This window comes from Megalobrama amblycephala, linkage group LG1, assembly GCF_018812025.1.
Source record: "Megalobrama amblycephala isolate DHTTF-2021 linkage group LG1, ASM1881202v1, whole genome shotgun sequence".
Taxonomy (NCBI): domain Eukaryota; kingdom Metazoa; phylum Chordata; class Actinopteri; order Cypriniformes; family Xenocyprididae; genus Megalobrama; species Megalobrama amblycephala.
Genome location: NC_063044.1, coordinates 49,021,305 through 49,045,049, shown reverse-complemented (window position 1 = coordinate 49,045,049; position 23,745 = coordinate 49,021,305). Strand labels below are relative to the sequence as shown.

The 23,745-nt window shown below is 37.5% G+C and overlaps 1 protein-coding gene across 2 annotated transcripts in view; it reads right to left on the bottom strand.

Annotated features, from left to right (window-relative positions):
- Positions 1–3,878: 3,878 nt before the first annotated feature.
- The window catches only part of ppp1r9ba (protein phosphatase 1, regulatory subunit 9Ba), a 45,123-nt gene continuing 25,256 nt past the window's right edge, over positions 3,879–23,745 (bottom strand). For both annotated transcript variants that reach the window (XM_048198137.1, XM_048198141.1), the window contains exons 3-11: positions 16,128–16,260; positions 13,910–14,030; positions 12,638–12,742; positions 11,188–11,323; positions 7,311–7,454; positions 6,628–6,681; positions 6,282–6,511; positions 6,027–6,123; positions 3,879–5,379 (exon numbers count right to left, since the gene is read on the bottom strand). In XM_048198137.1, coding sequence (XP_048054094.1) covers positions 5,326–5,379; positions 6,027–6,123; positions 6,282–6,511; positions 6,628–6,681; positions 7,311–7,454; positions 11,188–11,323; positions 12,638–12,742; positions 13,910–14,030; positions 16,128–16,260 — 1,074 coding nt within the window. In that variant the 3' untranslated portion in view covers positions 3,879–5,325. The remainder of the gene's footprint in view (positions 5,380–6,026; positions 6,124–6,281; positions 6,512–6,627; positions 6,682–7,310; positions 7,455–11,187; positions 11,324–12,637; positions 12,743–13,909; positions 14,031–16,127; positions 16,261–23,745) is intronic.

Here is a 23,745-nt window from a genome sequence, read left to right as displayed (position 1 = left end):
TTTCTTCACAATAACAATAAACGCCACGTTGTTCCTCAAATAAAATCCATAAAAAATTGAGTAGGCCTAATTTCTGTGACAATAAGAAAACCTAACAAAAATATGTTCTAAGAATGATTTATAATGTTCATTAAGTTATGAAAACACCATTTTTGAATGTTCAGTTTTATCATTTTGCTAACATAATGGGAATGTTACTTTTGGATGTTCTCGAAATCATCTGTAACATTAAAAGCATTAGGCGAGCGTCCAGCTGAAATGTTGAGCACAGAGAAACGTTCCATATATGCGTGAATATCGTTTTTGTGACGTTATTAAAAACCTAATAACTTTGAACAAACATTATAGACCTACTAATGTTTCTGGAAGAACATTTGCTTCTCAGAACTTTGAGAGAACCAGAACATTAGCCAAAGTTCTTAGAACGTTCCCTGTTAGTTGTTACAGCCCCAAATGGAACAGGCCTAGCAGAAATAACGACATTCCAAACATAGCCACATAGCCTACTGATATCCACAGAGGGAACACATTATTCTTACCCTGTCTTGTTTTTATGATAGACAGAAAAATAATAATGCACGGCCCCCTGTGGTATTCTGTATGTTTGTATGAACCACTCATATTTGCCATATCGCTCGGTGCAAACTAAAATGTCAAAGAAATAACACATTTCAACTCCACAAAACGTCATAGAAAATCACCTACTCAACAATGTCAAACCTGTTCGCACAATGACTTTCAAAACAGACAAAATTGCTGTTGCTCAGCACATTTCTGCATTTTATTATGACAGTACTTATGCAATTATTGAACATGATGACGCTTTTTCAAACGGAGAACATCTTCCTCTTGTTCATGTGGTAGCAATTTACATGGCAGGGGTAAAAATGAAATAAAACAGTACAGAGAAAATGGAGTCGAGTTCGTAAAACAACTATAAAAATCAATGGTGTTCCTGCTTTATGTTAGGTGTCAGACAAATGTGCTAATGTCATAATCATGAAAATTACAATCAAATTACAAGTTGTTGCATTTTTTCTCAAATATAGTTCCAAGCCCTGTTGAAAAAACAAGCATAGGCTAGGTATGTTTTGAAGCATGGAAGCTGGTTTAAGATGGTAAAATGCTGGTTCTAAGCATTTGCTCCAGCTCAGGACCAGCTTAGGACCAGCACTTGACCATCTTAAACAGCTCATGACCAGCTAAGGATCAGCATAAACCAGCTCTAACCAGCTTCCATGCTTCAAAATTAAGTTGATGCATGTTTAACGACACCACAACGTAACATCTTTAAACATGTTATTCCGTACTCATTTTATTATTAGATTTCGATTTAAATACACTTGTAGACACCAAAAAATAAAGAGGAACCAACTATTACACCAGCAATTGAGGAGAGAAACACAGAGCTCTTTCCTGTACATGGAAGCAAATTCCTTTCATTAAAAGGCAGCAGCTAAGCTAAGCTAAGCTAAAGTGTGAAATTTAAAAGCGTTAATAAGATTCAAAGTCGACCGTTTCCTTCATAACTCAGTTTGCTTGTTTCTACAGTGTAATGCACGGGAAATAAATGTTTCCATATCTCAATTGAATTGTGCCACCATCTGGACATCCATACACATAAGCTCATCGTGTACTAGCCAGCACATTACAATAATAAATCCCAGCAAACAGAGGCTCACAGTAAACAGAACTGTACACAGCAAATATGACCGTTTTGTTCGAATATCCTAGGTCCTTGTCAACCCAGTGGGCTTCCTTACGGATGGGAAATCACGGTTTCCTTGACATTGTGCAAATAAAAGAAAAAAAGCCCTCAAAATGGGTCTATTTTTGAGATCTATATACATTTACCGCAGCGTCAATCATTGTATAATCCTTTCAATACAATTCCTCAAATATGTTCTGCACTTGGTTGCCAGATAACACTTAAGTTTCAAGAAAGGGTTAAAAAGTCAGCGAATTAAGAGCAGTAAAACTCAGATAATAGTCCCATAATTGATGGAGCGAGAATTATCGTTTCCAGTCAGTGCTTGTCCTCGCTTGCTTTAGGTGACTATTATTGACAAAGAAAGTCAGACATAAACTCAAGTCTTCTTTCGGTTTAGGATGACTGATGTACAACATATTTTAGACTTGCGGAATAAGATTTCTAGAATAGGCTGTTCGTTGCATCGTTTTACAAAACTCTGTTTTGTCCTTTGTATTCTCGGTATTACCCTGATACTCATTTTTAACCAATGTAAAATGGCTTGTAATATTTAAAAAATGTATTAAAACTATATGAAAATAAACAATCACATAAAAAGCTAAACGCGTAAATACTTTTGGGGGGCGGGGGGATGGAAGAACTCCAATAGCTACTCCTGAGGGGTTTCAATACTGCACTGAGTTTTCCGACAACTCGATTCTCTTTAATTTATATGGTTGATGTGAGAGGCCCAACAGCTACCCGACCGAACTATAATCTGCGCTTCACAGCACTCAGGTAATTGATTGATTTTTAAGGGCTGTTCACACAGAAGACGTTCTTCAGTTTAAAACGTGAGCGGTAAGGCTACGTCCGAAAGCTGAAAAACACCCGGAGGTAAGAAGTCAACAAGGCACGTCCTAATCCAATGATCGCCACATCCTGACTGATATCTTCATCTGATCGATTTTTGAACGCAGCATAGATGTATCCTTCACTTCCTATGATATACCAAAATCCTGTGTGTTCCATTCAAGAAAACTAGTATTGTAGTAATTTTCTTAGTTATCACCAAAGCTCTATTTTGTTGTAGTACAGGGGTACTGGAGGGCCACTGTCCTGGAGAGTTTAGCTCCAACTTACCACAACACACCTGCCTGGAGGTTTAAACCTTGATTAGCTGGTTCAGGTGTGTTTAATTGGGGTTGGAGCTAAACTCTGCAGGACAGTGGCCCTCCAGGAGCAGGATTGGACACCCCTGTTGTAGTCTGTCCTATATTGTGAGGTACCTTCATGTGCAAACTCTGCCTGCAAAGTCATTGCCTGATAGGGCAGCGAGGCAAGCTTTCGAATGCATTTAAATAAGAAAAGAACGCAGAGTCTCGAGACGTTTGACAGCTTCTTAATTACTCACCCTCATGTCGTTCCACACCCGTAAGACCTTCATTTATCTTCAGAACACAAATTAAGATATTTTTGATGAAATCCGAGGGTATCTGGTCCACACGTAGGCAGCACCATTTGAGATCCAGAAAGGTACTAAAGACATCGTTAAAACCGTTGACGTGACTACAGTGGTTCAACCTTAGTATTATGAAGTGACGAGAATACTTTTTGTGCGCAAAAAAAACAACAAAATTAACTTGATTCAACAAATTCGTCTGTCCCGTCACACTGCTATGCTATTTTCGTTGCAGAGCTTCAGTGTTCATGTCTGAACGCGGGCACATTATTGGCCGGCTCCTGCGTCAGTATCACAAGCATGCGTCGTGCTGCTCACATGATCAGATCCAGCCAATACTGAGCCGGCGTTCGGACATAAACACTGAAGCTCTGCAACAAAAATTTGTAGATTTTTTTTTTTTTTGCACAAAAAGTATTCTCGTCGCTTCGTAATATTAAGTTTGAACCACTGTAGTCAAGTCGACTGTTTTAACGATGTCTTTAGTACCTTTCTGGACCTCAAAAGGTACAATGTCGTTGCTGCCTGTGTGTGGATCAGATACCCTCAGATTTCATCAAAAACATCTTAATTTGTGTTCCGAAGACAAACGAAGGTCTTACAGGTGAGGAACGACATGAGGGTGAGTAATTAATGACAGAAATTTCATTTTTGGGTGAACAAACCCTTTAAAAACGGGACACTTGTGTGTGGAGCACACAGACAAATAATGAAAAAGCAGCACTATAGAATGCAAAACGTGTTCTGTGTGAACCAGCGCTTACATTAATTGACGCACTGAATTGGATGCAAGAATTTACATAAGAATGGGGTTACAAAGATTTTACACATAAATTACGCTTGTGTCTTATGAATGAGGCTCAATATCTCTAACACACTAAACTGAGACCATTAAAGCCTCAAATTCCTACAATTGCTTTCAAAATTCCAGTTTTCCCAGGAGTACAATTAAAAAGAACACACATTTAAGACAAAAAAAAAAAGGACAAAAGTGGCTTATAACACCACAAAACAACTAAAGGGATATTCCACATCAATGTATATGGAATGATAATACTGAATCAATTCACGTCCAGCAGGACAGAGGAGAATGAAAGCCAACAGAGACATAAAACTTTAGGATTCTCCAGGACTCTCTGTAGTGCAGTCCAAGTGCACTTACCGTGGTCCCTGGAGACCAATACATTGGAGTAAACACACTAAGAGTCTGCTTTAAACAGAGAGGGCTGGTGAAAGGTTTTGTATAGCAATTCAACAAGGCCATATTTCTGATTGATTCAGAATTCTTACACTGTCACATTACAGAGTCAGAAGACATTGCAGGGTTGACCGAGGCACACTGTGCAGTGCACATAAACACTGCTCTAACTAACCACAAGCACTGGAGTTTAAGCACAGGGCGATGTTTCTCCTGTGAAGAAACCATTACCCATAAGCCCCTATTCATTCTACACTTCCATAATCATATCTTTTACACAGAAAGCAAATATGAGAAGCTCCTGAATGCTAACTCTACATGTCAAGATTACACTTTTCACACCCTGTTTTCCAATTTTGCCCTAAAAAAAAACAAACAAAAAAACTTGATACCATCTCTTTTGCCATGCAAAAATGGACTTTGACTGTATTATTTGCCTAGATGTGAAAAAGCCCTTTCCCCATCTCCTCCCCCCAGCACATTGCTTAAGCGATTTTAATATTTAAATATATGCCAGAATATATACAAACAGTCCTCTTGTCAGTCACTGCTATACAGGCCGCCCCTCGCTCCGATCCTACACTTATTGAGGGCGCGTGTGGGCATCCGTGCCGTCTTTGTCCGGCAACTGTTTCGTTCTTCTCCTGCAAGCATGTGAGTGAACATTTATTAACGAAGAGGTTCTACATTCCTGCCGAGAGCAGAGAGGCTCATAATACCTTTAAGGGCGCTTAAAAAGAAACAAGGAGAATATGAATAAATGACTATAAAAAGGGCCTCCTGATGGCTAGACGTCCCTCAGGCATCTGGTACAGTGTTTTTGTCCCCTCTTTGTCCCCGGTAACATCCCCTCAGCATGTTTCCTGTAGTTCTTCAGGTTCTTCAGGTCATGGAGGAAAAATGTGGTCGGAGGGTAGAGTGGGCGGAGTTGAAGGCGTTTCTGTCGTTCTCTCCGTCAATTCCACAGTGGAGGGCTTACGAAGGCTCCAAGCTCTTCAGAGCGCCAACCTTTGACTCCAAGTCAGTAATCTGAGATGGAAACACATTGCAGTTCAGGCCAGGTACACTTTATTTACATTTTTATAGATGTGGTAGATGCTTTTATTAGTAAATTATTTAAATACTGTTCAAAGTCTGCATTTATTTGATCAAAAATACAGTAATATTGTGAAATATTACAATTTAAAGGGATAGTTCACCCAAAAAACAAAAATTATCCCATGATTTACCCACCCTTAAGCCAATCTTCTTTCAAACACAGACAACCTGAGATATATTTAAAAATATCCTGGCTCTTCCAAGCTTTATAATGGTAGTGAATGGGGGGTGAGATTTTGAAGCCCCAAAAAATGAATGCATCCATCCATCATAAAAATATTCCACACAGGGTTAATATAGGCCTTTTAAATATAGATATCCTTCAGAAATCATTATAATATGATGATGCTCAAGAAACATTTCTTCTTTTTATTATCATTACTGATAAAAGTTGTGCTGTTTACATTTTTTTTTTTGTAGAAACTGCGATAAATTTTTTTTCAGGATTCTTTGATGAACCGAAAGTTCAAAAATAGAAATCTTTTGTAACATTATGAAAGGTTTACTATCAATTTTGATTATTTAATGTGTGCTGAATAAAGGTATACATTAAATTTTTTTTTTATTTCCAAACGCACCTTCTCCTGGAGATTTTCTGTCTCCACCTTGTGGCTGGCCTCTGACTCCTCTTGTGCTCTGCGCTGCGCAGTCTCCTTCTTCAAATACTCAATCTCTCTGCATTAGGACACACATATACACAACACAGTTTAAACCCTTTCGAAAGGTCACATGAAGTTTTGTCTAAACCCTTCAATCACAAACCCCATGATACATGCTTATTTTGTTTTGTAATCCCCCTGACTCTTTATTATCCACAATTCCCCTGTACTCACTTCTGCTGGTACTCTTTGATGAGGCGTTTGGCTTTGCTGTACTTGCGCTCCAACGCCTGGTACTGCGCCTGCGTCTCTTTCAGGTGTTCATCCACTGCTTGGCACAAGCTCTGAGCCTCCATCCAATAGCCCTCCAACTTCTCCATCCGCTCCTTATTCTCTCTCACCGTCTGCTCCAACTGAGCCCTCTCCATCCGCCAGCGCAGCTTATCCTGCTCAGCGTGAGCCAGCTAGAGACAGAGAGACAGAGATCTTGTCACAAGGGTAAACAAAGGTTGTTTAAACATCTCTTACAAATGTTTATTATTCTGAAACCTTAAATCTAAAGCAAGCAAACAAGTCATACCTTCCTCTTGAGCTGCTGGATCTCAGCCTGGGTCACAGCGTGTTTAATCTGGAGCTGGAGACACAGAGATGGAGAGGGTACTGAAGCGTTTAATGTACATTCTTCTTGATTATTGATTTCATATCTTACAGATATATGTCTACAAAACAATTCAATTGAAATTGAAATTTTATAATAATATATTTTGCCACTTTTAAGACTTATTTTAGTGATGTACAATACTGGTGACCATAATGATATAAACCAATATTAATATTTAAAAAAAAAAAAAAAAAAAATCCACAATATCGGAAGGAACAGATAATTTTAGGCCTTTTATTTTTAATTTTTAGATTCTTTTTTTAAATGTCACATTTTAAAAGTTATCCATCTTTTCATCTGTTCATAACATTTTGCCATCTGAATTTACTTAATCTCAAATTTAGAATTATTAGAACGATTAGAATTTTAAGTGTGAATGCAATTTTTTATTAACAAGTAAAAGATCAGATCTGTGTATGTATATATATATATATATATATATATATATATATATATATATATATATATATATATATATATATATATATATATAAAATGTGCATCTTATGGCTTATTGATTGCAATAAAAATATTGATTGTTTATTTATATCAACATTAAGACAGACAGATAGATAGATAGATATCTTGTGTGTTCTACTGACCTCCTTAAACTTGTGAGCAAGTTTCTCTGGGTCCATCTCCACAGGAGAAAGCATGTCTTCATTCTCTGCCAGGTCAAACACCTCGATGGCATTAGGAAACATGGGGCTCATCTCTTCTTCTTCATCTGTGGCATATTCACCTGTCTGAACATGGACAAGAAATAGAGAGAGGCAAAAAAAGAAATACATTGAGACACATGCCTTTTTTAGTGCAACTGAGATTTGTATATCTACATGGGTATGTAATGGTCTGATCAGTGTGTTAATAACATTAACCACTAGATGTCAGAGTTAAGCTAGGCAGCAACCGATTGGATCAAGGGGAAAATGCATGCCAGGACACTGTAAAAAAAAAAAAAACCTGTGACTGGCCAACCACCATTTTGAATTGACTGTGCAGCTGCAGGAAGATGAAGTAAAGCCAGATAAAAATAAATTGAAAGAACTGCAACCACTTGATACATTGATGTGCCACATTTGAAGTGATTTGGGAGCTGTCAAGACCTTGGTGAATATCTTAAATAAACACACACATGCAAAAACAAGGCTCATGTGTATTCCTGAGAAACTGCATGCCCTAACACATCTGAAATATAACAACCAGCCTGTTCTCCACATCCCAAAACTGCAATTGCTCTGACCCGTCGTATACCCAATACTCCCTAAAAGCCACTGCAAATACACCACCATTACAAACATCCTTTTAACAATGGACTTCCCCTGCAAGTTAGGACATGAGCAGGCTCTCGCACAATGACTTCCTGTCTGGATGAGTGAACAGTGTAAACTCTTATCAGGCAAACAGCCACAGTTCACGACACATATGACAGAAATGCTTGGTGAACATCTCCGTTCCTCTGATGTAACGTTTTGTCCTTGTTAATAATGACCTTTATAATCTGTCTTATTTCATATGTTAGTAAGTGCTATATACACTTGAAGTCACACATGCTTCATAATTAGTTTTCATTAAATTGTCACATGTCATTGATAGGACTAATGACATTTCTGTTGAACAAAGTTTATAAAAATTGTAGAATGTAATATATATATATATATATATATATATATATATATGAAGACTTCAGATGCAAAAACCGTCTTGACATTTTTCTTTTAAATGAGCATTTTTATGTTTTTAATTTTACTCTTATCAGTGACATTTTTGAAAAGAAGGCATTTCAGTAACTGACTATAACCTTTTCACCGCCATTAAAGTGAAATGTCTGAACCTAAACATTGTCTAAGAAAAAAGCTCATTTAAAAGAAACATGTCAGACGGACTTTGAGGTTTTTGCATCTGAAGTCTTCATATATTTAAAATTAACATTTAACATAGTTTTCTCAAATTACATGTTTACACAAGAAATTTATGATTTAACTTCATTTACTTCAAACAGTTAAATAAATGTATAATAAATACAATAGCTTTTATTAAATTAAATGATTTTAATGCACTTATTAATGTATTTTCTTTTAATCCAATAAATAATACAAATGTCGGTGAGCCCAGTTTGTCATTCGGTCTCCCTGGGTTCATGTGTCGGTTTGAACTCTGCCATGCGGGTGAGGAAGCAGACAAACTGTCTGTTTCGGCACTTCTCAAACATTAAGACAACATCAGAATGACGTGCGCTCAGTGTTGCGGAGGAGAACACGCTGAGAGGGCGCTGAGTTGGCAAAAGAAGCCGCGAGACGCACTGTGATGGAATTCTGCCCTGCCCAAGATCTCCAAGAATATCAAATGCGAGAACTGTGAATCTTTAACATCTGAATTAATAATCAATTCCCTTCACACCATGGCAATGTGGGCAGGTGTGGAAGACAATTATGAGACATGTACAGGATGTACAGGTTGAACGTGTTAAAGCAATGAATGCAGCGCTTCAAAACAGAGATAATTATTGTTATTTCATGATTCCTGAAAGAGTGTCTTGATGAAGGAATGTTGACATCCTTTCTTCCACTGCATTCAACCAAAATCACTTTTAATAACCTGTCATGAAGGAGTACAGCAAGATGAATGCAATTAGAATGTATTAGCTGTTGAAAAAAAAAAACATTTCTTTTAATTTAACATGATTTATGTGTTTTGAGCATTTTAAACATGTCATAAAAACTGAATACCTCAGGTGTGTTGATGCATTGCCAAGAACAAGGTAAAATACCATTCCCCCATAAATATGTCACATACTCAAGTGAAAATTATATGTTAGAGATGGAAAAACATGATGCTGTTGCAGAAAACTAAATTTATATGATTACAGTCTCTGAAGTAAAAACAAACTTTCTCAAATTAGTCACTTGACTCTTCACCTTCTTACTAGCTTTCACTGAATGTGTGTAATATTTACAGTATTTGTTGTGTTAAAGCTGCAGTCTATAAGTTTTGCCTCTGTCGCCATCTCTGTTTGAAACCTGCAATTGCAGTTATTTGCGGAATTATCATCTTTACGTGGGTTGGGCACCGGCACGACGACTCAACGTGGATGAATCTAGTGTTTGCTGTCAGTCACCGCACCGGTGTGGATACTGTACTGCAGAATCACAGATTGTAGTCTTGGATGTATGACCAAAATAAGAATTTTCACTGGAAAATATCATCTGAACAAATAAGTAACAAATCTGTCACTTTTGTTCTGACCAACTGAGAATAAAAGCATTACAATAAATCGCACTGCCAATGATGATTAAATCTAACGATCGCTTAGCTTGAATCACATCAAGCAGTGCAAATTATTATTATTGTTATACTTTGTTCTCAAATTGTTATTGTTATACAACATCAGCATTGCATGACTGTGTATTTAGTGTGTATTAGAGTTACCTGTAGATTTCAATTTCTGGCTGGTTATGTACTTGCTCAAAAATTGATTCTGGATAATCTTTAACCAAAAAAAGTTACGGACTGCAGCTTTAAGCATTTCTTAAAATGGAAGGTTTCTCCTTTCCACCCACTATTTACTTGTGAATATGAAGTTTTACAGAACAAATTACAAACTTCAATGTGGTTGTTTAAAGTTCAAGACAAATACAAACTGAGTCTCCTAAACCCCACTCATCCCAATATGTTGAGAAACAGATGGCAGCTGACAAGGCTGTGACGAAGACAGTTCTACAGTAATCTTGTGTCCGCATTCAATAAGAAAGCCTCAGACCGTCAGTGCCATCAGCAAATGTTACATAAAAGTATGACACACACTGACTGGGATTTCCAGTCTAATTTATGAAATCTGAGGCACAAAAAAAGGAGTATCATATGCAATGCATAGGGGTGCCACTCAACTGGAGGCAAAATAATAGATTTACTATATGTTCTATAACACCCACAAATATCTAAAAGTAATTTTATGCAACATGTTTGCATATGTAAACAATGTTTATTTTTTTATAGGGGTGTGCACGGAAAAAAAAGACAAGCTTATATAATAAAAACATGCTTGTGTCTGTTTCACAGTCACTGGCAAAATATCTACTATAATATAATGAAATACTTGCAATTAAAAGGTTAATTTAATACATTCTAATGGTGAGGCATTTGAGAAACATGTTTGAAAATAGAAAGTAGTCAAACTTGTATTTTAACGGAAAACCACAGGGAGACACAAAGCTTCTCTTTTGTTGATAAGCTCTTCTCATTAGAAGTATGTGAAGATGGTCGGTGCATGTTTTGATCCCAAATGTATGTTGAATCAACCCAAACTCAGAGCAGATACAGAGATGGAGTTTGTGTGGCGCATATGTATATAACTGTAAAATAAATAGTGATAGCCAGGTTTTTGAAAAAAAAAAAAGAAAAAAAAAAATCCAAAACGTGACTTCTACTCAATCTGCATTAGTGACAAATTGAAAAAGCTGACTGTTAATGAAGTTTTACCTCTTCGTCCTCTTCCATGTAGGGGTTGTAGCGTTGCTCCATCATTTCTCTCTGCCATCTCTCCTGTTCCAGTGTCTGCTGGATCAGCTGGGCCACCTCACTCTGTTCCCCCGGCTTCTCTCGGCCAATCACAAACCTGCAACACAAACACCAGCCAATCAGGTGAGCATAAATATGACCTAGTGGACTAGCTGCCATTCCTGTACTGTTTTGAGAGGTGATGCTTAGTGAAAATATACTGTATACAGACCTGCATTATAAAGCCTGAAAGGCCCTCAAAAACATCACCATCCTGATATATGCCTTCAACTGTATCCTATTTAAAAGCGACTGATTGTCAATCGCCTCTGTGCTGAGGTATTCCACAAAAATAATAGTTATTATTAAACACGTTCTCTCCCACTGGGCTTAAGCCTCTTCTATTAATCACATTTTCCATTTCCCTGCACTACAATCACAGACCATCCACGCCGAGCCAGGACAGATTAAGAGAAAACAGGACGCAGATGCGTGAGCTTGTTTGAACTGCCACAACTACTCAATCCCTCAACTTGATTGTCGATACAACCACACAGGTCAAGTAAGAGAAAGCAGGAATCTAGTTGATACACTGCATTATAAGAGAAATGTTAGAGATGATAGTGAGTCAGTGAGTATCTGACAAAAGAGACAAGATAATGCTGGATTAACTAGAGGGAAATTAAGTTCCAATACACTAAAGCCTGAGGTCTACGTGAATTTTCGGCACTAACACACTACAATGAAAGTTTGAACTGAGGCAGTGGAAATCATTCACTGAGTTTTAAATATCATACTACAATGATTGGGATTGTTTTGAATATTTTATCATTTTCGGTCATTGTTAGTTACAAACACAACTAAAGTTTAGGGTCAGCTAGATTTCTTTTCTTTAAAAAAAAAGAAAAAAAAAGAAATTAATACTTTTATTTACAAGGACACAACAAATTGATCAGAAGTGACAGTAAAGACTTTTTGATATTGTTACAAAAATCTATTTCAAATAAATTTTTCTTTTTAACTTTCTAGTCATCAAAAAACTGTTGTAACATTGATAATAATCATAAATGTTTCTTGAGCATCAAATCATCATATTAGAATGATTTCTGAAGGATCATGTGACACTGAAGACTGGAGTAATGATGCTGAAAATTCAGCTTTGACATCAGAGGGCTAAATCTCACTCACACACAGACACACACACACACACACACACACACACACACACACTAAAATAGAAAACAAATATTTTAAATTGTAATAATATTTCAAAATACTACTGATTTAACTGTATTTTTGATTTTAAAAAAAGCAGCTTTGGTGAGAATAAGAGACTTCTTTCGAAAAAATGTAAACTTTTTTTTTTTATCTGACCTGACTAAAATTTGATCTCAAATGAAGCCGCTATGCAAATGTTGTTTTATTTCCTTACTTGACAGTGCCGCTGGTGTTCCTGAGGACAGATGCAGCGAAATTCTGGGTCACACCCACCAGACTGGTTCCATCCACCTCCACAATCAAGTCATTCACCTGGATCCTACCGAAGGGAAAGAGAACCAAGATAACAGCTCAGGGAGACAAAAAGTGCATCGGTAAAATGGCTGGGCCTATATCTTGGGCCAAGTTCCTGATCAATCTCATCACTCTATGTGTAAAGTAACTGACATTGCCAAAAGAGTAATTTATGCGGTCTGAAATAGACCTGAAAACTGACCAAAAGCAGCAGTGAATCAGTGCCCCACTTAACTAAACCACTTCTTGTTTTTCAGGCCGTTAAAATGATCGATCGACACTCACAGTCACAAAACATGTCAAACTATCCAACCCCGTCCAAAACGGCCCGTAGCAGCCTGTTTGTCAGGGCAGTCGTAAGTTTGATTGACAGCAGAAGAACCAATCAGGTGCCAGAAAGTGAGGATGAGGTCACTTTTGAGAGCTAAAGTCAGTCCCATTCAATATCTAGGTGCTTGGAAAGACACATGCAGTTAGCATTGGCTCATTAGATTTGTATGTCTCCTGTGGCTTCTAGGTTTCTAACCGTCATGGCAAAACGAGAAGAAAGCCACTGCAATGCACCATGAACCCACTGACTCAAGACCGGAGAGAAATAACTAACGTTATGAATTTTTATTAAGAATCATAACACTCGCTGAATCTCCTGTGATCTGAAGGATCATCATGAGCAAAAGTGGGCTTCTCTAGACTGAATTGCTGTTTTTTTTTTTTTTATAAACTCTTGAGCTTGATGGGTAGAAGTAGCTTCTCCATGACCTCAATGACTCACTTCAGGGTCTGAAAAGCCCACACGCCTTTGCAAGATCAGATTCTACAGAATATAGATAAAAAAACTGCACCATCCTTCCCTTCATGCATGTGTGTTCACTGAATTTTCAGTCAAGCATGATGAACTTCTGTTTTATAAAAGAACAAAACCATGGACAATTATGGATACTACGTATTTTGACAAAAACATAAATGTGGTCTCATATCAGTCTAAAAGCATCAGCATCACAGTTTCCAGTGCATGTCTAACGATTCCTATGTGACTTTGGCGTTTAATCCAATTTGCAGACTGAACTGATGAAAACAGATGTCCTGGTAGTACAGATGAACAGGAGGTAAAGGAATTCCACTCTCTTTTCACTCTTCATATTCGCTTAAATCCATATAAATCCCACTCGTGTCCAGTAATTCTCCTACTGACCTTCCGTCTCGGTGGGCAGCTCCTCCTTCCGTCACCGTCTTGACGAAGATTCCAAGCTTTTCTAGGCCCATGTCTGCACCGGCACCCATCCCGATGATGCTGATTCCCAATCCATCTTTATCTGATCGGAAGGAATCACAGTGTTAATCATGACTAGTTCACATGTCTTGTAAATGAACACAACACCAAGTTTTACTATGCAGAATTTTTTTGTGAATAACAATTACATTTCAGCCTTTTCTTCATACAAATTCATTGCACCATTTCTGAATATGTGAAATATAGCAGATGATTCACATGAACTACTTTAGTGGTGCTTTATGGTGTTTTCGAGTAAATAATGACAGAAATCTTTTAAGCAGGAAGACATCAAGTCTACAGGCTGCAATGCTGCGGAAATGACTGATTTAGTTATTTACCTAATAAGTCATATGATCAATATAGCAAAACAATATTTAAATCAGTGTTGCTAACTAAAATTAAAGGTGCCCTAGAATTGAAAATTGAATTTACCTCAGCATAGTTAAATAACAAGAGTTCAGTATATGGAAATGACATACAGTGAGTCTCAAACTCCATTGTTTCCTCCTTCTTATATAAATCTCATTTGTTTAAAAGACCTCCGAAGAACAGGCGAATCTCAACATAACACCGACTGTTACGTAACAGTCGGGGTGTACGCCCCCAATATTTGCATATGCCAGCCCATGATCAAGCATGACACAAGGGCAGCCAGTATTAACGTCTGGATCTGTGCACAGCTGAATCATCAGACTAGGTAAGCAAGCAAGAACAACAGCGAAAAATGGCAGATGGAGCAATAATAACTGACATGATCCATGATAACATGATATTTTTAGTGATATTTGTAAATTGTCTTTCTAAATGTTTCGTTAGCTTGTTGCTAATGTAGGCTACTTTTGGTAAAAGTTACCATCGTTTATTACTGTATTCACGGAGACGAGAGCCGTCGCTATTTTCATTTTTAAACACTTGCAGTCTGTATAATTCATAAACACGACTTCATTCTTTATAAATCTCTCAAACAGTGTGTAATGTTAGCTTTAGCCCGTTAGCCATGGAGCACAGCCTCAAACTCATTCAGAATCAAATGTAATACATCCAAATAAATACTATACTCACATGATCCGATGTATGCAAGCAGCATGCATGACGAACATCTTGTAAAGATCCATTTGAGGGTTATATTAGCTGTGTGAACTGTGTTTATGCTGTTCAAGGCAAGCGCGAGCTCCAGGGGAGGGGGAGCACGAGAATTAAAGGGGCCGCAACCTATATATCGGTGCATAGTTAATGATGCCCGAAAATAGGCAGTTAAAAAAATGAATTTAAAAAAATCTATGGGGTATTTTGAGCTGAAACTTCACAGACACATTCAGGGGACACCTTAGACTTATATTACATCTTTTAAAAATAAGTTCTAGGGCACCTTTAAAGACTAAAACATTTTTTTTTTAATTTTTTTTTTTTAAGTGTTTAGCAATTAAAATAAAGCTGAAATAAAATAAAAACAAATGACTAAAATCTTTAAAAAAATTAGAAATGTTGCTAAATTAAAACTATATAGATATATTAAAAAAAATTTAAAATTACAAAAGCACATAACAAAATTACTAAAACGTAAACTAAAATTGAAAATATAAATATAAATGGCAATTCAAAATATTAATAAATATTATAATAGTATATAAATAATAGTAAAATATACTAAAATAATGCTTTAAATCGTAAATGGGCACTTTAGAGAGGTTTAAGGCTTTTAGACGCCAATAACTAAATATTGGGATAATGCGTTGGAATTAGTATGTGACTAATCCTGTGACTGTAAATCATTTGACCAGATTTTGAGATTATAATTATTTAGCAATTATAAACACTTCATATAATCCTCTTTGAATGATCTTGTTCATAATCACTTAGTCCAGATTGATTGTAGCTTTAATTTTACCATTGCAATATAAAAACTACACTGCTGAACACAACTCCTCTATATCTATGCTGTGGTATTTCATGTACGGTAGCTATGGTAAACACTTTAGAGAGAGGACTCGACCCCGCAAACTATCTAATCAGCAAAAGCTGCTTACTTTACAGACCAAAACAAGCTGCTTCAGTCAGTTCGTTTAGAAACAGGAAGTTAAGGACCCTTAAGACAACATACCACAGGCTCTAAAAACACACACGGCGGGTCACGTACCTTTTTCCAGCTCGACGGGGAATAGGTCCAATCTCTCCACCCTCTTCTCCAGCTCATACTCGGCCGAAGCCGCCATGGGGTCAACCTCATCATTGCGTCTGTCGTAGTCCTCATTCGAGTATGTTGTGAAAACCTGGGAAAACAAAAGTCACAAAGCTTGAGTAGAGTACAGCTAAGCAAAACAGCAAACATTTTATTTTTGCTTCTTTCTGCAAGAGATGTTGTAAGACATTCACACAGAGAGTAATGGAGCAGTGGACAATAACCCTGCGTTCCAATGTCCATACTATCCATCCTAAATAGTATGTGAGTTTAAAATAAGTGTGTCCCAAAGCATAGTATGTTGAAAAGAGTATGCCAAAAGTCCCCGGATGGTCTACTATTTCCGGTAGATTTTCGAAGTGTGGATCCGTGCACACTATAAAGGCTAATATTGCCCACAACCCATTGCGCGTTGGACGAGGATTCAGTTCAGAACTACAAACACGAGTGAAAAGTGTTAAAAAACTACAAAACATGGCGGATACGCGCGATCGACGCTGAGAGGTTTGAGTGACTAATAATCAGTTTAACCTGATAGAAAATATATATTTCATGTTATCCGTGTTATTTTTCATCTGCAAATACCAATGTGGACTTTTATAAAGATCCGAATGGCCATTAACTTTTAAATGCATCATTATGCATTAATATGAGGAGAGTTCTCCACATGAAAGACTCGCGACTGCATATCAACATGCTGCATTTCTCTCCGATACGGTAGGAAATTAAGTAAATGAAGTGTGGAGGATGTAAGATGATTGACAGGCCAGTTTACGGTGACAGGATGTGACAGAGAGAAAAGACGCGATTGTATGACGTGTTAGTATGTCCCAAAGCTTGTCTACTCTTTTGCTACACACTCAAAAGTAAGTACTTTTTGTTCACAGAAAGAGTACATACTTTTAGGGCGTAGTATAAGTAGGCGAATTGGGACGCAGCATAACTGTAAGAATTATGAATTAATTAAAGGGATAGTTCACCCAAAAATGAAATTTCTGTCATCATTTACTCACCCTCATGTCGTTCCAAAGCTGTATGACTTACTTTCTTCTGGTGAACACAAAAGAAGATATTTTTAATAATGTTGGTAACCAGACAGCTGATGGTAGCAAAAAAAATACTACGGAAGTCAATGGCTACCATCGATTGTCTGGTAAACGACATTCTCCACTATATCTTCTTTTGTGTTCAACAGAAGAAAGTAAGTCATATGGGTTTGGAACGACACGAGGGAGAGTGTATGATGACAGAAATTAAATTTTTGGGTGAACTATACCTTTAACATCGGCTGTCTGGAGACTTTATTTATACAAATATTTTTATTGATTTTCCTTATGCAACAATTACTACACTCTAAAAAATGCTGGGTTAAAAACAACCCAAGTTGGGTTAAAAATGGACAAACCCAGCAATTGGGTTGTTTTAACCCAGCGGTAGGGTTAAATGTTTGCCCAACCTGCTGGGTAGTTTTATTTAACTCAACTATTGTTTAAAAATTACTGTATTGCTTAATTAAAATTAACCCAAAGTATGTTGGAAATGAACATTTATTAATGTTCAATGAATAATTATTAAACAATAAACATTTATTAAATTGCTTATTAATAAATGTTCACTTTTTGACTATTATTGTTGCCTCTAATTGCATCTGGTTTTTAATTTTAAAAATAAACCAGCTATTTTGGGTTCATTTTAAGCCAGCCATATAGTAATTTTTAAACAATAGTTGGTTTAAATAAAACTGCCCAGCATGTTGGGCAAACATTTAACCCAACCGCTGGGTTAAAACAACCCAATCGCTGGGTTTGTCCATTTTCAACCCAACTTGGGTTGTTTTTAACCCAGCATTTTTTAGAGTGTACCACTGCAGCTGCCGTTATAACCTCCGATCTGTATAGAAACAGTCGGAGACGCGTGCTTATGACTGTACACGAGCATTGGCTGGTCCAGCCTGAAAAATACAGGGTTGTTGTCATGATTTGAGCATTTAGAAATAAAATTTATGGGACCATTGTTATCAGACTTTATTGGTAATTTTAAATATAAAATGTAATCGTTAGCTTGGTGAACAGCTTTGGAGAATTTGATGAGATAGGAGCTGTACTTGCATGACTGTAAAATTAAGAACTCAATTTTTGAATGACTGTCAATGGAGAAAGAAGCAGGGTACAGATGGTGTAGTTATGACATCTACCAGCAGGTGCTAACTGAAGCATGCTACTGTAACTTGACAAACAATGTCAGACAGATGGATTGTATGGGAGACAATCATTATTATACAGTTTCATTCGGTACCGCTAGTGGAAATTACACACCTTTGGGAAAACTGTCCAGAGCTTAAGTCATCTTCTTCACTGAAGATTATTTTTCTATAGCCCTGGGTGCCACTAAAGCAGCAGTTTTTACACCTACAGTCATGCATCATGTTCTCCACCAGAGAGACAGGGGCCGTGAAACCACACAACCATATGGGTGTATCACTGTGGGTTCATTTATAAATGTTGGAACAACAACGGTAAGCCTTGCTCCGGAAACAGAGTGCCATGCTATATAAAGCGCCACAGTTTACCCATGAGTCTTTAAGCAGCACTTGTGTACATCAGCTGAAAATCTTGTGGTAACAGCTTCCTGTTTAGAGTTGTGTTTGATCTAAGCTTGCTAAAGCCTCATGTTAAAAACAATGAGAGGGCAGCAGGATAGAGCAGAAAACAAGAAGACACTTTTTTCATTTGAACCAGAGGCTGACGCTAACAAGTAAAAGTGAGTGACTCATTTGAATCATTCATTTAACAGATTTGTTCAAAAACACAACAAAAGAAGAATTTTGATGAGTGAATCACTGAAACATTCACTCATCCCGGTTGTTCAAAAAGGCAGATTCATTCAAAAACAAAACAGAATTAAATATTGAACAGATTTGTTTATAAAAATATTGAATATTTAGTGCTTACAGCCGAATTACAGCTGCATACAATATATGGCCATCCTTCCCATATGATATTACTTATAAAGTGATTGAGTTAATTTATTGTGAGTAATAATTTCATCAATGAATTTTCAATTACATTTCTATTTAAGTTTCAGTCATGTTGAAATCTGAGTATTTTTTCCTTCTTCTATCCACCATTGTTTCACAGTACAGCTAACAAAGTTAATAATTCATTCTGAACAGGGTTTAAGTAATCATTCTGAATAATTAGGGATGTCCAGATCCGATCACGTGATCGGAAATCGGGCCCGATCACGTGGTTTCAGACTCGATCGGAATCGGACGTTACCTCCCGATCAGGACTCGGATATATATGTAACGTTATTAGGGGTGCAACGGTTCTCAGTAAAAAATCGAACCCTACGGTTCTCCACTTACGGTTCGGTACGCACTTGCACCGCGGTCCATCTCGAATGACGACGCATCTATTGGTTAATATGGTTTGTTTAAAATAGCAACGTGGAAAACAGACAGACAGAGTTCAGATAATGTATGTTTCAGTCGATGGATGCGCAAAACGTTACAACAACGATAATCAGAAAGCGTGGACAAAACAGTCACTCTTGTAAACTGTTAACTGCGAGTGCCGTATGCTCTAATGTCCAGTCATTTACGCCGTCATCACCCGGGTGTTGATAGCGCGCGAGCGCAGGTGAGACCTGAACAGCACACGTTGCTGTCTGTGTTTAAACTAACTCATTTAAGCCTTGCTGATTTAAACCTTCAAGAACAAGACGCGAAAGAGAACTCGCACGCGCTGTGAGAAGATTTGTGTGCGCTCATCCGAAGCGCGCACACGCTTATTTCAGTCAGCGCGCAAATACTGAGTTCTCTTTCAAGTCTTGCGCTTCAGCGGACAAATTCATACAAAAATTATGTCAACATGCCCGTCTTAGCGAGTATCCTAGCAAACATAGTCGGTTATGTCTTAAGTGAACGTATATTAGTCGAGAAAGACGCATGTGTAACAGTATATGTACTGGATCGTGCATGTCTTCTAGGGAAAAAAAACTATTCCTGCTGCCTCTTTTTAATGTTAAATCAAACAACAAATAACAAAGAAATCACTCACTGCTCTTGACTGAATAGTTTTTGTAACTTCAATAATGATTAATCTTTATTTATTTTATACAGTAAAGATAATATGCAGTGATATTTTATATTTGTGATACAGTGATATACAGTGATATATATATCCATTTTCTGTACGTGAAAACGATTGTTAGATTCCTGAAAAACCTGAAAAGCACTGTTCCTGGATCAGTTTTTTTTGCTCTTCTTTATTCTTTTTCATGTATTATAGAAGTATCGGATCGGGACTCGGTATCGGTAGATACTCAAAATCAAATGACTCGGACTCGGACTCGAGGGCAAAAAAACGTGATCGGGACATCCCTATGAATAATTATTTCAAACAAGGCAAAGTTTTACAGATAAATGTTTAAAAAAAACACATTTTCTCCCCATGTCCTACTGCAGTGGGAAATTAAAATGATATCAAAAACGGCTGATAACATGGTGTTGTCTTTCCATTGGTTCTGCCGTCAACTTCTCTTCTTCTTGGAAAAACTACAGAAAATTCTGCACATCAGTAATTGGGTACAGGAGGACATAATGCAGCAAAATTACAGACATTGACTTTTCCCCCAGCTTCTCATTTCTTCTCATTTCTGTTTAGTCATTTTCAACTTCCTCAGCCCACCCCATCCCACTGAGCTTGGGTCTTTCACAACCACTCACTTCCTCTTATTTCATCTCCCTCTTTTCATCTACTCACCCGGTACATTTCATTCTTTCCTCCCTTCATTTCAAGGAATATTTCATCCCCCCAAAAAGTTTTTCATTTAATACTTCTTTTCTTTTGTGGAAAAACAAATCATGCAGGTCTTAAAGGAAAGGGCTCAAAAACACTATAAAAGTCTATATCATTTTATATACGTAGCCTATATAATGGCTATATAAATTGTCTATACCATGTCTATATAGACTACTTTTATGGTGCTTTTTTGGACCCTTTTTTCATGGAGAGGGCGGGGTTTAATACTTATACTGCAGCCAGTCACCAGGAGCCGATAGAAATGCTTTGGCTTCACTTTTCAGGACTTGTGTGGCACACTTGGTTTTAAACAAAATGAGGGTGAGTAAGTGAAGACAGAATTTTCATTTTTGGGTGAACTAATGCTTTAACAGCTATGGTCACCATGAAGAGATTGGAAAAGGCCTGAGAGAATATTCTTTTTCCACTCCACACAAGAAATAAAGTCATACAGGTTTAAAATGACAAGGGACTGAGTACATGATGAATGAAGTGTCATTTTAGGTGAACTATCCCTTTAAAATTCTGTTGCCATTGACATTTCATAACATGAGTGAGGTTTGATTGTATCTTTCCTGCTGGAAAAACTGGGCCAACTCTGCTTAAGTTGTTGAAAAATGCTAGCTGGTTTATTGCTGGTCCAAGGTCACCAGCTATAACCAGCTTGAAACCAAATCTACCATCCATCTAGATCACCTAGAAACTATTTAAAACCAGCTACCGTCAGGATTTTCCAGCACAGCTAGATTTAATATACCACATCACCGTTTTATTTCACTCTCACACCTCCGTCTCTCCTCTGGGTCACTCCTCCCTTCCTCAGATCCGCTCCATCTCTAAAAATATTCCGTGTATCTCAGTGCTGAAGTGAACAGCAGGTCGGAGCACCCTCACAGTGAATGCCATCGGCCTGCTCACATGTCTCTGTCTCCATGGCAACGGCCCGGCTTGTGATTATGACATCGTTGTGCCATTTCCCCCCCTTTTCTCACTCTCTCCCTCCCCCTCCCCCTTCCCTCTCTGTCCTCTCCTTCTTTATTCCTTCATTCCTCTTGACGGCTGTACAAGAGGGGAGGGACAAATGCAAATGCATATAATATTAAAATCATGTCTATACTGCCTGTATCATTGTATATGCGTATATAAAATGAAGTCTATGATCTCTGGATTCAAGTAAACACAGATTGGGTCACTCATGTCTTATAGGCCAATTCAAACACTGCAGTGCAAGTGCCATCTGCGGGTTGTCATTGGCTAGAAGTCAGCTCCAACTCCAAGTTTTTCGGGCTCTTTTGGTGTCTCCTTTTCTGTACCTCTTTCTCCATCTCTCTCAGATGGAATGTTGGAAGGGACGACAGAAATTCACAGGCCAGATGTGTCTGAAACACATGCATCCTCTGTGAACCCCTTCCATAGAGCAGAAGAGACTTCATAGTCTTTATAGACTTCAGTCAGTGTAGAAACCACATTAAAATTGATGCAATTACATTAAAAAGATTTTAAAACTTAATGCATTAACTAACGTTAACCAATGAGACTTTATTGTAAAGTGTTACAAAAAACTGAATCCAAAACACTGAAAAAGCAGGTTTAAAGTTAGTTGTGGCCCAAGTCCGACTGAAACCACTTAAAACCAACTGAATGGACGGTACTTCTCACCTTCATAGCTTCATTTTCATTTGTGCCAAATAGTGTCTTTCAACCCTTATTATACAGCTCACAGTCTTGTGGCTCACATTTATTATTCTCATTATCAAAGAGAGAAATGACAACAAATTCAGCCAGCTCAATGCACTGTACTTCAAAGATCTGCCATACTAACAGAACATGTCAAGAATATGACACAAAAACAAATAGATTACACAAGCTGACGGATACTATTGCTAATAAGAGCTAGAAACAGTCGCAGTGTGTGCATGTGGAATGCAGCTGGTTCGACTGTGTGTTTTTGGCTCAGACACTCTAAACTCTCACTAGCTGGTATGCAGGGGGACAGTGCAGTGTGTTAGCGTTACAGCGTGCTGCTCCCCCTCCCTCCCTCCCTCACACACAAACAAACCCTCATTTCTCTGCATGTCACATCACTAAAGTTAAAAACACCAAGATGTGGAGGGTCCTGGTATTTCAAGCAGACCCCCTTCCCCCACACACACGTGGGTTTTTCCATCAGTACATATATAAAGTTGTGTGTGTGTTGATTTTTAAAGGTGCAATATGTAAGAATTTTGCTGTAAAATATCCAAAAACCACTAGGCCAGTGTTATATATTTTGTTCACTTGAGTACAAGTTTGCAACTATTTGTAACTATGTGAGAAAATTGCAATTTTAACCAAGGCTCCGGGACATGTGAGGAGTCACCTGTCAATTGCGTCATACCCACGTTATCCTCGGTTTCCGGTTTTATTTTGTAGAAATCATGGAAACACCAAAGCTGCTTTAATTTTTTTTAATAGACAAGGGAACAACTGTTTTGATATATTTATAGACAGAAAACAAATTATTGTTATATAGCTCAACATGTTTAGTCTTATTGTTTAATTCTAATTTTCTTGATTTTTTGCGAGTACCATGCTTTACCATGCCTCAGAGAAAAACACTATTTTGTGAAGTAGCTAACATAGCATAATCAAATGCAGCTTTATTTTTAGTAACATTAATAAAGCATTTTCTCCATCATACAATACATTTTAAAATGAATTGCATGTCATTTATCAACACAAGACATCCAGTATTTAAAGGTGCTAAAGAGGATCTTTTCGTAGACTGAGAA